Raw genomic sequence first — 14106 nt, 5'->3', positions numbered from 1 at the left:
CCCTAATGACCTGATTTTTAACCTTGTTACTTCTTTAAAGACCCTCTCTCCAAATAAAGCCATATTCTGAGGTACTAGGGGCTAGAACTTCATCATGTGAATTTTGGGGCACACAGTTTAGCCCCTCACATTTGCTCCTGTTTGTGTTCTGCTGCTGCCCAGTAGGGAGGCCTTCTTTCCTTTCTCTCTTCACACCTTGTTCATCTCCCTCACATTCCTCTTCTGGTCAGGGCGAGCAGTTAGTCCTTGCAAAAGAATACTTAGAATTTAAAGACCATATAGGTATAGATGTGTAGATTTTCAGTCAAAGGAAATTTGTTTTGTTGAAAGGTAAAAACTCTGAAGGATTATTACTGTGACTGCTTTTCTCTTCAAATCAATACCTGAATCCCCTTTCAGTTATAGACTTATCTTGTCTGTTCTGATGATCTTGCTTTTCCAAATATGTGGTGGTATTTGAAATGCTGAATCTGTTTCATAGTTTGTGCTCCCCCTTTTTTTCACAATGTATACTTGAATTGTTTTTCATCTATATGCTAGTTTACCAAGGAGCACAAAGTCCTCCCTCCCCTGGGGACCCCCTAACAGACTTTGGAAAGAAGAGCTTGAGGGTGGCTCATCACGGGTTATGCCAGCGCATAGAAAGAACCAGTAACATGGATGGGTTGGAGTGGAAAGTAGTACCCTTGCTTCCTGGTTTGGTGGATGCTCTCCTCATTTTTTCCTGCATGCCAATTTTTTTAGTAAGCTTTGTTTCAAAAAAAGAAAGGAGTATAAGGTAGGGCATACCAATTGTGTTATTCTGTAACTAGATTTTTTTTTTTTTTTTTAACTTCAAAATGTAGTTTGGGAGTTCCTGTCATGGCTCAGCGGTAATGAATCCGACTAGTATCCATGAGGACGGGGATTCAATGCCTGGCCTCTCTTAGTGAGTTAAGGATCTGCTGTTGCCGCGAGCTGCGGTATAGGTTGCAGACGCAGCTCGGATCTGGCATGGCTGTGGCATAGGCCAGCAGCTGTAGCACTGATTCTGCTCCCAGCCTGGGAACTTCCATATGTCATGGGTGCAGCCCTAAAAAGCAAAACAAAAAACCAAAAATGTAGTTTGGATGACTTTTCTGATCTCATAGCTGCATAACGTTTAGTTGCACAAATGCACACAGAGACATGTTTATGCTTAACTATTGATTATACATAACTGGAGGATAAGGGGAAGACGGGGACTTCTACTTTTCATTGCATGTATTTCTCTGTCATTTGATCACATAAATATGTGTGTGTGTGTGTGTGTGTATGTACTCTTACAGTTTATTCTTAGCATATGACCAGAGCAGTTAAGCTTTTTGGAATTTAGTCTGTGGAAAGGATTATGAATGTGCACATTTAGCTGTGATATTTTAATCATTGTTTTTAGTGAAAAATTAGAAGCATGTTTCTAAAAATAAGTGCTGATGCATCCATATAGTGGAATGCCACTGGGAGGAAAATACTGGCAGGAGCTGTACAAAAGTGTTGAAGTGATTATCTTTGAGTTACTTAATTTTTGTGTGTACGTTTTATGTAGGTTCGGATTCTCTCACAAAAATACATGCCTTGTTTAGAGTTCCTGCTGTGGTGTAGCAGGTTAAGGATCAGGCAGTCTCTGCAGTGGCTGGGGTCACTGCTGAGGTGCAGGTTCGATCCCCAGGTCGGCCCAGTGGGTTAAGGATCTGGTGTTGCTTCAGCTGTAGCTCAGATTCAATCCTGAGAACTTCCATATGCCACAGGTGTGGCATACACACACACACACAAATATACACACCTCATTTATACCAAGAAAAAGTCATTTAAATTGCTTTGCAACTCTGTGGAAAAAAATATGAAAGAAAATTATGTAATGTTTTATTCAAGCTTATTTATTATACTCACCAAACTTAGATGTTAAAACATTTATTAAAATAATTATTTATATGGCGTTCCCGTCACTGTTCAGTGGTTAACAAATCCGACTAGGAACCATGAGGTTGCAGGTTCGATCCCTGGCCTTGCTCAGTGGGTTAAGGACCCGGCGTTGTGTGAGCTGTGGTGTAGGTCTCAGACATGGCTCAGATCCCTCTTTGCTGTGGCTGTGGCACTGGCCAGCGGCTGCAGCTCCGATTCGACCCTTAGCCTGGGAACCTTCATATGCTGTGGGTGCGGCCCTAGAAAAGGCAAAAAGCCAAAAAACAAATAAATAAATAAAATAATTATTTATAGGGGGAGTTCCCCTCATGGCTCACTGGTTAACAAACCTTACTGGTATCAATGAGGACGTGGGTTTTATCCCTGGCCTTGCTCAGTGCGTTAAGGATCCAGTGTTGCCGTGAGTGGTAGTATAGGATGCATATGCGGCTGGGATCTGGCGTTGCTGTGGCTGTGGTGTAGGCCAGTGGCTACAGCTCCGATTGGACCGCTAGCCTGGGAACCTCCATATGCTGTGGCTGTGGCCCTAAAAGACCAAAAAAATATATATATTCATAGGAGGACATATATTAGAAATTTCAAGTCTGGGGTTGTTATTCAGTAGATGGAAATTGAAGGGTTTATGGTTAAAAATTTTAACACAGTGTTTCAGAGTTAATACGTAAAGGTAAAACTGAGTCTTACTAATTTTATCTCTTGTCTTTCCCCTTTCAGTTATAAACATAAATATATCTTCTAAAATCTTGATTTTTCTTTTAAAATTTTATTGTGATAAAACTTATCCTGATGTCTTATTATTTTAACACACTTTGGGTGTACAGTACAGCAATGTTGTCTGAGACACAGTGTCATACCGCAGATCTTTTTTTTTTGTCTTTTTTTTTAGGGCTGCACTCGAAGCATATGGTGGTTCCCAGGCTACGGGTAGAATAGGAGCTACATCTGCATCCTACACCACAACCACAGCAACGCCAGATCCGAGCGGTATCTGCGACCTACACCACAGCTCATGGCAATGCTAGATCCTTAACCCACTGAGGCCAGGGATCAAACATGCATCCTCACGGTTGCTAGATTTTCCCAGCAATGTAAAGGTAGTTTAGATTCATAGTTCAGATTCATTTCCACTGAACCACAATGGGAACCCCTGTACCGCAGGTCTTGAAGGCTTGTGCATATGGTTTAACTGAAACATTATGCTTGTTGGTTACTAAGTGCCCATTTCTCCCTGCCCCCCAGCCCCTGGTAACAACCATTCCAATCTTTCATTTTATGAATATGCCTGTTTCAAGTAGGAGTTCCTGTCGTGGCTCAGCAGTTAACAAATCCGATTAAGATCCATGAGGACACAGGTTCGATCCCTGGCCTTGCTCAGTGGGTTAAGGATCCAGCGTTGCCGTGAGCTGTGGAGTAGGTTGCACACATGGCTTGGATCCAGTGTTGCTGTGGCTGTGTGTAGGCCAGTGGCTACAGCTCTGATTAGACCCCTAGCCTGGGAACCTCCGTATGCTGCTGTTGCGGCCCTTAAAAGAAAAAGAACCAAAACCAAAACCCACAAAACTTCACATAAGGGGAACCACGCAGTCAATATTTGTCTTTCTATGTCTGGCTTATTCCCTTAGCATGTCCTCAGAGTCTGTGACGTTGTTGTATTTGCAGGAATTACTCTTTTTCTTATACACAGTATTATACATTTAGAAAGTTCTTGGATAGTAGAGTAATCCTAGAAGTATTGTCAATATACCATTTTTACTGAGGAAAAGGGTTCTGAAATAGTATTTTAACATTGTTTTCTATTTCATAATTCTTTCAGGCATAGATGTGCCAGAGATCAATGAGGAACAGAGCAAAATTTATAACAATGCTTTGATAAATTGGTACCATCCAGGAAAGGATAAAGCTGATAGCTATGTCCTCGAGTATCGGAAGATTAATAGAGATGAAGAAATGTTGTCTTGGAATGAGACAGAAGTGTTTGGCACAAGTAAAGTTATTTCGGATCTTGAAAGCAATTGTAACTATGCCTTCAGAGTAAGAGCCTACAAGGGCTCAATCTGCAGTCCTTGTAGCAGAGAATTGATCCTTCATACTCCTCCAGCTCCAGGTAATGTGAACGCTGGGAACAGAAAAACGTGGGGTTGAAAGAGACCAGGATAAAAAAAATAAGCCAGTTAATGTGTCCATGTAGACCTACATTAAACCACCTTTATTGTAAAAGAGTCTAGAAAACTCGATTCCATACCTAGCTGAGATTTAGAAATAGACTGAATACTTGAATTTCACCATGTTGCCTGAGAACAGGATTCGATTTCTGACTGACGTCAGAGATAGAAAAACGTAAAGACATTTGAATGAGCAGGGCTGTTAATTTGGGGTTGAAATAACAAATGCTACCTTAGGTTTTAATTAGTATAATTCTCTATTTTTTGATCACTTTATAGACATCTCTATTCACATAGAATCTCAGCAGATATTTTAAAAATGGTATAATAACATGAAGTATAGTTCTAACTACCTAATTCTGACTTGTCTGGCTTTTCTAAGTCAGTGATGATTAGCTCATGGGGTTGGAAGGCATGTATTAGAACCACATGGGACTCTCCTGTGATGTAGTGGGTTAAGGGTCTGGTGTTGTCACTGCAGTGGCTCGGGTGGCTACTGTGGCTTGGGTTCGATCCCTGGCATGGGAAGTTCCACATGGTGCAGATGTGGCAAAAATCAATCAATCAATCAATCAAACAAAGAACCACACAGATAGCTTTTTCCCCATACTAAAAGCTGCTCCTGCCCAGCAACCCTCGTTTTTCCCTTTCCAAGTTAGAAATCGCTGGTGCTACTTAAACAGTGTCTGTTTTGGAGTTCCTGTCGTGGCGCAGTGGTTAACGAATCCGACTAGGAACCATGAGGTTGCGGCTTTGATCCCAGGCCTTGCTCAGTGGGTTAAAGGTCTGGTGTTGCTGTGAGCTGTGGTGTAGGTTGCAGACGCAGCTCGGATCCTGAGTTGCTATGGCTCTGGCGTAGACCAGCGGCTACAGCTCTGCTTCGACCCCTAGCCTGGGAACCTCCATATGCCGTAGGAAGTGGCCCTCGAAAAGGCAAAAAGACAAAAAAAAAATAAAACAAAACAACAGTGTCTGTTTTGATAGAATGTTACCGATTTTTTTATAGAATGAGAGACTTAACAGGCCAGTTGATATTCACTGTGCTATTTCCATGGATAAGGGACATTTAGAACCAAAGTTGTGCTCATTCTGGTGAGTGGAAAAATCATTCTGCCCTGTTGGTCACTGCCTTAGAGGTCCCTGCACTTGGCTTTTAGACCCTGTTGCTCCTACCTGTTTGTAGTGGCTTATGTTCCTCCCTCTCTCTCTCTCTCTCTCTCTCTCTCTCTCTCTCTCTCTCTCTCTCTCTCTCTCTCTATATATATATATATATATATATATATATATTTTTTTTTTTTAATGAGAGTTGCAACGTTTATTTCAGGTTCTCTTGGGTTTTTTTTTTTTGTATTTTTTTTTCTTTTTTGCCACACAGGCAGTATGTGGGAATTCCTGGGCCAGGGATTGAACCTACGCCGCACAGCAGCAACCAGAGCCACAGCGGTGAGAACGCAGGAGCCTCAACCCGCTAGGCCATCAGAGAACTCCCTGTTCCTATATTTTGTATGCTCTCCCCTTCCTTCTCTTTTGGTCCAGAGTGTACTATTAACTCTTTGTTTTTCATATACATTGTGGCTAATTAAAAAAAAAAAAAAACTAATAGGGTTGGCTAAAGTTATTTTTCTTGAATTTTAATAAAACCCAAAAGAGAGCTTCAGGATGCATTTGCAAGACTTAAGTAAATATTTTATAGCTTATGCAGTTTCTGCTTTCTTTTTGAGTCCCTCTGAACTAGAAGTGGAAGAAAAAAGAAATCTGGAAGTAGCTGCTGTTTTCAGTGACAAAGTGGAGGGGGAAGGAGAAAAGGAAATGTTAAAAGCTGTCTGCCTTTTCTCTGAGAGAAGCCATATGAGTAGGGTGACCATCTAAACTTATTTTGCAAACTGGAAGACTTTTGAAATTGAAAGGAAGCAAGCATGAATTACCATGCCAGGACCATAGATATAACCTGGAAGAATGGTCACATCTCAGCATCACATATGGAGAATGGTTTTAGCTTGTTAGCAGTTTTTCTGTTTATTTTTCGGCTGCCTAGAGGCATAAGGAGCTTCCGGGCCAGAGATCATATCCTAGCTGCAGTCTCAGTCTAAGCTGAAGCTGTGACAATGCCAGATCCTTAACCCACAGTGCTGGGCCAGGAATTTAACAACATCCCAGCACTTCCAAGATGCTGCCAATCCCGTTCCGCCACAGTGGGAGTTCTTTGTTAGCAGTCTTTTAAAATTGTGGTATAATATAGTTAACATTTTTCCATTTGAACCATTTTTAAGTGTACAGATCAGTGGCATTGACTACATTCAACCGTGTTGTGCAACCATCACCATTCATAATCTCTGGAACATTTTCATGTTTCCAAACCTGACATGCTATGCTCCTTGAGCAATAATTCCCCATCTCCCTCCCCCTCAGAACCTGGTAACCTCTGTTCTACCTCTGCCTCTATGAATCTGCCTATTGTAAGTGTCTCATGTGAGTGGATTAATACGATCTTTTGTGAATGGTTTAAGGGTCACCCGTGTAGTATATGTATCAGAATTTCCTTACTTTTTTAGGCTGAATAGTATTTCACGGTATGTATGTACAACATTTTCTTTATCAGTTCATCTGTCGATGCCATTTGGATCATTTCTACTTTTGGGGCTAACATCCGTAGATGTTAGGCTTAATGAATTTGAGTTGATAGACTTAGGAAAGTCGTTATCGCCATTCTGTAATTAAGGAAATTAAAGTTCAGGAGTTCCCATCATGGCTCAATGGTTAACAAACCTGACTAGTATCCATGAGGAAGGGGCTTCGATCCCTGGCCTCTCTCAGTGGGTTAAGCATCCGGTGTTGCTGTGAGCTGTGGTGTAGGTCGCAGACGTGGCTCGGATCTGGCGTTGCTGTGGCTGTGGCGTAGGCCAGCTGCTGTAACTCCGATTCAACCCCTAGCCTTGGAACCTCCATATGCTTCGGGTGCAGCCCTAAATAGACAAAAGACCAAAAAAAAAAAATAATAATAATTAAAGTTCAGGTTCAACCCTGATTAAATGCTTGAGCTGGCATCTCAAACCCAAGTCTCTGAACCCAAAGCCTGTGCTTTTTTTTTTTTTCTTAATGCTCTACACTTTCTCATGTCTGCCATCTTAATTAGTAAGGGAAAGACCTTATTAAAATTGCCAGTGTTTTTTAGATTTCTAAAATTTGGAATAAAACTTTAAGAAAACATATAGATATTTTTGAAAGTGTACAACTCTTATATTAGAGATGAAAGGACAGATTCAATTGTGTAAAATATGATAGATTTGCTGAATCTGTTCCAAGGGGCTACATTCATAAATTTCTCATACATTTAAAATGTTTCTTCTGTTTGGAAATTTCTGAAGATTTTCAGGTACTTTAGTGGAAATTATTTCTAAGTTGGGGTTTTGGTTTGTTATTGTTTGCCTAGGGTAGTCCTCTTCTTGTTTCTTTTTAATCATTTCTGTCTGAAAAACCTGTCAAATTTAGCCATGAACTGCAGAAATGCTAATAAATAATTTGCAGGCTAATTGTGAACTCTCTTAACAGTTTTCAGCTTCCTTTTTGATGAGAAATGTGGCTATAATAATGAACACCTCTTGCTGAACTTGAAGAGAGACCGCGTAGAGAGCAGAGCTGGATTTAACCTTCTGCTTGCTGCAGAACGGATCCAAGTGGGTTATTACACAACTCTGGACTACATCATTGGAGATGTTGGAATTACAAAAGGAAAACACTTTTGGGCCTTCCGAGTGGAACCATATTCCTACCTGGTAAAAGTGGGAGTTGCTTCCAGTGATAAACTCCAAGAATGGCTTCGGTCTCCCCGAGATGCAGTTAGTCCAAGGTAGATTCTTTTATTGATCTGGAACTTGATACTTCTTTGATTCTTTCAAAACTAACCATAGAAAATAGACCTGGGTTTACTTATTGCATTTAGAATATTTAGTTTTTAGAATATGCATTTCTTAGTTTCAGGTGTTTGGGCCAAGCTTGTGTGGCTGGCTAAGAAAAGGAGTCAGTGAATAATGAGATTCAGCAGTTAATTTTGGATGCTGTGAGGACATGAGCCTGTTTTAGGTTCTTCTTGGTTATCTTGTAGTTTTGCAATTTAGAATTTAGAAGTCTTTGACGTCAGTCACCCTAATTATGTGATTAAAAATTATGTAAATAGTGAAATGCCTCTAAATGCCATATTTCATGACTGTGATAATTAACTTGCTCTTTTGTTAAGGAATACAGTTACTTTAAACTGTCCCGTATGTGTTTACAGAATTAGGTCATGGTCAGTGTGTTTCCATGATGAAGAATTCCATTTTTTTGAGATTGACCACTTAGTTGAGACTGTACAGTTCAGTTTTGTTAGAAGGTGTAGGGTGAACCAGTCCAGACAAACCATTTTTGACCACTCATGTCTACAGAAATCCCAGATCACCAATCTGAGTGATAGGAAGAACTTGTAGCACCAAGATGATAAGTTGAACTAACAATGAAAATTGAAATAGGGAAATAGTTACTAAAACACACTAGTACGTCTACTTGGTAGATTATTACTAATAATGTTAAAAGAGTTTATAACATGAGAAATGTTAGAAGTGAAAAGACCCGATTAAAATTGTTCATGTAGTATAATCACAAGTATGTAAGAACCAAACTAGGCACAGAGAAAACAGTGGAAGAAACTTTGTATCAAAATTTTCTTTTAAGGTGCTACTGTTTTATAATCAAGGGGTGAGGGGGACTCTTCATAATACTTGCTTACATCATAGATCTACACAGAAATTCCAACCAGGAAATACAATTCTTAGAGGGGAGAAGGAGACATGCTTTTTTCTCCTGCGTTATTTTGCAGTGTCCGTTTATTTTACTTAGTCTGGTAATTTCATGGATTAGGGGGCCTGTCTTCATTTTTTATTTTTTCATATATGATTTTGTGCAATAAATATTCAGTCTTTATCAAGGCACTTCAGTTCTCTTCCCCCTGCTTTATTTTTTTATTTAAAAAATTTTTTTTTGCCTTTTAGGGTTGAACCCGTGGCATATGGAAGTTCCCAGGCTGGGGGTTGAATCATAGCTACAGCCACATCAATGTGGGATCTGAGCCACATCTGCGATTTACACCACAGCTCATGGCAACGCTGGATCCTCAGACCACTGAGCAACGCCAGGGATTGAACACGCATCCTCATGGAAACGGTCAGATTTGTTACTGCTGAGCCACAATGGGAACTCCCTTGCTTTATTTTTTGATATGCCAAAATTATTAATTTTTTAAGGTTCTCATCTGTATATATATCTAGGTAAAAATGGATACTTCATGAGAATTTGGGGCTGAATCTGTGGTGTAATTCTAAGTGGCAGTGTGTAGTCCTTAGGTTTTTAAGTGATTATAGTTTAACAGAAAGGTTTTGATGTACAAATTATTTCCATTTTAACTCAGTGTATACTGTGAAAATGTTTTGAAGCTACTTGAAGGCATGGGGATGATGAGACAGCTAAGATTCTGCTTTGTGTTTTAGGTACGAGCAAGACAGTGGGCATGACAGCGGCAGTGAAGATGCCTGTTTTGATTCTTCACAACCCTTTACATTAGTTACTATAGGCATGAAGAAATTTTTTATACCCAAGTCACCTACTTCTTCTAATGAACCTGAAAATAGAGTTCTTCCCATGCCAACAAGTATAGGGGTTTTCCTCGACTATGATAAAGGCAAAGTGGGTTTTTATGATATGGATCACATGAAATGCCTTTACGAACGCCAAGTGGATTGTTCGCATACTATGTATCCAGCATTTGCATTAATGGGCAGTGGCGGAATCCAGCTTGAAGAACCCATCACAGCAAAATATCTAGAATACCAAGAGAACATGTAGTTTTAAGCATCTGATGTGACTTAAGGATAAAAAATGTGAGCAAAATAATGCCTTGGTGTTAACCTTCGTAACTAATTACATGTCATCTAAATGTTCTGTCACCACACTTGTTTTTTGTGTATGTTTCTTCCTAAAACAAAGCAAACCTAAACAGCCCTTCTGCCTTTCACAAATGATGAGGAGAAGATACTCTATGCTAGTTAACACCGAAATGGTTAACTGGATATTGTCTTTTTATGCACGGGAAATCCATTTATTTATGTCAGCTTGTGTTGCTGATACTACATTCCTTTTTGTGGGGTGGGGGACAGAGGGCTGCAAGAATATTTATTCTTCTTTTGTGTTTTTTTTTTTAATATCATGTTTATGTCCTAAGAGAAGATATTTTTTAAAAGCCTTATGGATAGAAATTAGTACTAAGCATTGTGTCATGTGTTTGTTTCTAATAGGAAAACAAAGGTATAGATATAGCTAAAAAGAAAAAGGCCATAGAAAAGGTAGTATATTTAAATGGAAAATTATGTATTTAATAGTAAGGATATATTGCCTGGAAAATGAATACTACCTTTTTTTTTTTTTTTTTTTTTAAGACCACAAACTGTATTCTTAAGGATATTTTTAAGAGTTCTCTTAGCTGTAATGCCCATACCTGCATGTGTGGAAAACATGGTTTCTTGCAGGAAACACCAAATTCTTGGCTAAAACATGAAGCTTTTCACTTCATATGATTTTTTCGGAAATATTTTTCTTCAAATTTTTTTTGTTAGTTGCTCTATGAAAATATTTGAGCTTATACAGATAATTATTTTTCATAAATATTAGTGAAGGTACTAATAATTATCATATTCTTTTGCTCTCTTTTTTTGTCTTGTAATTTTCATTTTTTTGGCCCAATTATTACATATCAGATTGTCCTGGTTTATGTTTACAAATTTGAAAAGTTCATGATCTATTTTTAGTGTCATTACATATACTATAAAATGTGAAGGAGTAACTGTCTGATCAGCTGTATGGCATTTTCTGTGGCTCATTGGTAGTAAGCATTGTAAGATAAGTGAAAATACACATTTAATTGTTTAGGGATAATAATTAAAATCACAATGACTGTGTGTACCCTTTTAAAAATTGCAGATTCTTTGAATTTGTGGAATTACATGTTATCTAAATTTTATCTTCATTTTTGAAAGATGTTCTTTCTTGGGTGGTTTTATTTAAGCTGGTTAGGTTTTTTTTGAAGTTGGGTATTCAGAAACTAGATTGTTAGGCATTTAGCATTAATCACTTTTGAATGTTTTTGATGTATTTCAGTTGACTAACCAAAACCCTCAGCTCTTTGTTTTTTTTTTTTCTTTTTCATTATAAATATACTTTTTAAAATGGAAATCCGTTATTTAGGCTGGTAGCACTAAATTAGCTTTTTTTTTTTTTACCTGACCTGAGTAGGAAAATATCATGGACAATTTTGGTGTTTAGTAAGCTTTGTTACTTTCCCACCTCTGAATAGCACTTTATGACATAGGCTGAACTAAACACATATGCAGTGTTCTGTGGATCATTGTGCAATAAAGCTGCTCAAGTCACATGTGTGGTAAAGTTTGGTAGTCTTAAGCCTGTGAAGCACATATCATGTAGACATTTTAAGTATAAAGCTTTAATAGGAGTAGGAAAACCGCTTAAAATGTTGTATAGTTGCATATAAATTGTTCTGGGCTTCTTTCATTTTTAATAAAAATTAAAAGTAAGTCAAGTGTAATTATTGAAATCTGCATTCCAGGAATTTTCACTGTGTTTGTATGGAAAATGGAAACGGTTTATGAAAAGATATTTGACTGAGTGTATTAACTTAGAGCTAAAGTTTTACATAAAATTATTGGGGGCATTTACTAGCTTTAATTCTTGTGGGAGTGATCATTAGAAGAGCTTAACATAAACTAATTTAAATTGACCCGTGAATATTGTGGGGTTAAGGATGACCCCCTCCATGCAGCTGAAAATCGAGTACAACTTTCCAGTTGGTCCTGTGTGTCCTCGGTTCTACCTGCAAGGATCCAACCATCTGGGGATTGTGTGGTACTGTGGAGCCTATTTACTGAAAAGCATCCCCATCTAAGTGGACTCATGCAGCTCAAACCTGGGTTATTGAAGGACCAACTGTACTTCAGTTGATCAATTTGTCTAATATTTCTTTTCTGATCCATAATTGATCAGATTGTGATCAGATGAATGGCCCTTTTGCTCATATTCATACTCTTAGGTAATGGGGTTCTAGTAGTTGATATGTTTGAATCAGAGTGAATTGTTACTACTGTTGGATGGGTCTTAATTGCAAAATAAGTAAGAGTAAACTCAGAAATATCCCTGTGATAGGGCATAATACCTTAATTCTCATATTTGGAGTTGCTTTCTTGAAAGGAGTGGGAATTGGAGCTACCGTCTGTGGCTTGAATGCAATCTGAGCCTGTGAAATCTTTGGACTAGCCCATCTTCTGATAGGCGCTGAGGGTGTATCCCATACAGGAATATGGTCAAACATTGGATTGCTACTATGAAAGCTAATGTTTTAGGCAGGAATGCTCTTTAGACATTATGTTCTACCAGGCAGATATATATTCATTTTAAATGTTTTACCTGTTTATGGGAATGGCATCCCGAGGGTCAGAGATTATCTTGGGACTCTTCTGCTTTAAAAATGAAAGGAATTTAGGTTTTTTTACAGTTTGATTTGGAACTACATCATTTAACAAGTTTTTAACTCCTGCTGTTGTTCGACTCCATGCTCTGCACTGGGTAAAAGGTGAACAAGACAGGCTAGTTAGGTTCCTGCCTAAAAGCTCCTAAAAGAGCTTGATTTTTAGAAAGGAGAGATGATAAAAATGGAAGGGACTAAGAGTGCTTGAGATGTGCGCTAATACTGGATATGGTGGTCAGGGAAGCCCCTCTGAGTTGGAGCCTGTGTACAAAGAAAGGGCTAAGTGAAGAGCATGCTTAGCAGACCGAACACGAAGTGGATGGATGCTGGAGATAATGAATTGATCTGAGCTGTGATTGGTACTAGAATTATCCCAGCTGGTTCAAGTGAGACGTTGTTAATGAAAGTTGCTTAGAGATATAGGCAGCCTTGAAGAAACAAGCAGTGGTGAGATGCTGCAAGGGACTAACCACAGCCTGAAGCCATTACTGCTTCTAGAGCAGGGAGGACACGGGAATTCCATCTCAGGGAGATCTCAGGGAATTCGATCTCAGGGAGAGTGGGAACATGAAGGGAGGGTTGCTCTGGGAGGCAGCTGTTGCCAAAGATGTGGTGCCAAGAATGGAAGGAGTCAGAAAGAACCTCCACCTGATATGCTGGGGTTGCCTGTTGACCAAACCACCTGGCAGCAAGCCAGCCAGCCAGCACTCTCTAGGGATGCATACAGCAGGGGATCATAATCAGAGGCTGGAAGGCAGGGATCTGGAGGTGGCATAAAGGGACAATAACTGGCACAATTGGGAGGAATTTGGTAAATTTGAGGGAAACGAAGGGAGGCTATTGGCCATTGCACTGGGGGCTTAAATGAGGGTATTGATAATATCCCAAAATGTTAAAACACACAAAAAAACAATCCTTTTTGTTCCTAAAGACTTGGAAAGCTGAATGCCTTTTCCCTTTCAGTTTTCTGGTCTTTTTCTTCCCTCTTGGCCATTCTATGCTAAGATTACCTCTGATACTAAAGGAGTGGCTTCTTTTCAGAGTTTGCCGTCTCATGGAGAAAGGAGAAGAATGATTCAGTGCTATGGTTAAGAAAAAACTGTCCTTAAAGTTCTGGCCAGACAGATACCTGCATGTTAGAAGTAAGACTGTAACTCACTGTCACCATAAATGGAAATGTGCCATAAGTGATTCAGAGACCATAGTCTGACTGCTGTTGGATAATAAACAATACTTTTAAATAAAATTCTTTTCCCTTTTTCCTAGATTCTTTTGTTTATCTTATCTGAACTCAATGGCTTGTTAGTTTTTCAAATGCCAGAGGACATGCTTTTAGAAGCCCTAAAAAAGTTCCTTAGGGCATTCTGAGGTGGCTCAGCAGGTTAAGGATCTGGCATTGTCACTCCTGTGTGTGCCTCAGGTCACTGCCTGGCCCAGGAA

General features: G+C 39.2%; 1 protein-coding gene across 3 annotated transcripts in view; it reads left to right on the top strand.

Moving 5' to 3' along the window:
* TRIM36 (tripartite motif containing 36) overlaps positions 1–11728 on the top strand; it is a 45289-nt gene extending 33561 nt beyond the window's left edge. For 2 of the 3 annotated variants that reach the window (XM_047778443.1, XM_047778442.1), the window contains 3 exons: positions 3755–4045; positions 7653–7950; positions 9623–11682. In XM_047778443.1, the coding sequence (XP_047634399.1) occupies positions 3755–4045; positions 7653–7950; positions 9623–9977 (944 nt within the window). In that variant the 3' untranslated portion in view covers positions 9978–11682. Of the gene's footprint in view, positions 1–3754; positions 4046–7652; positions 7951–9622 lie in introns of all 3 variants that reach the window. The other variant, XM_047778441.1, reaches the window with a different exon arrangement.
* Positions 11729–14106: the final 2378 nt, after the last annotated feature.

Source organism: Phacochoerus africanus, chromosome 4, assembly GCF_016906955.1.
Source record: "Phacochoerus africanus isolate WHEZ1 chromosome 4, ROS_Pafr_v1, whole genome shotgun sequence".
NCBI lineage: Eukaryota > Metazoa > Chordata > Mammalia > Artiodactyla > Suidae > Phacochoerus > Phacochoerus africanus.
The sequence above is the reverse complement of the archived record's forward strand: the minus strand, read 5'-3'. Positions and strand labels throughout refer to the sequence as shown.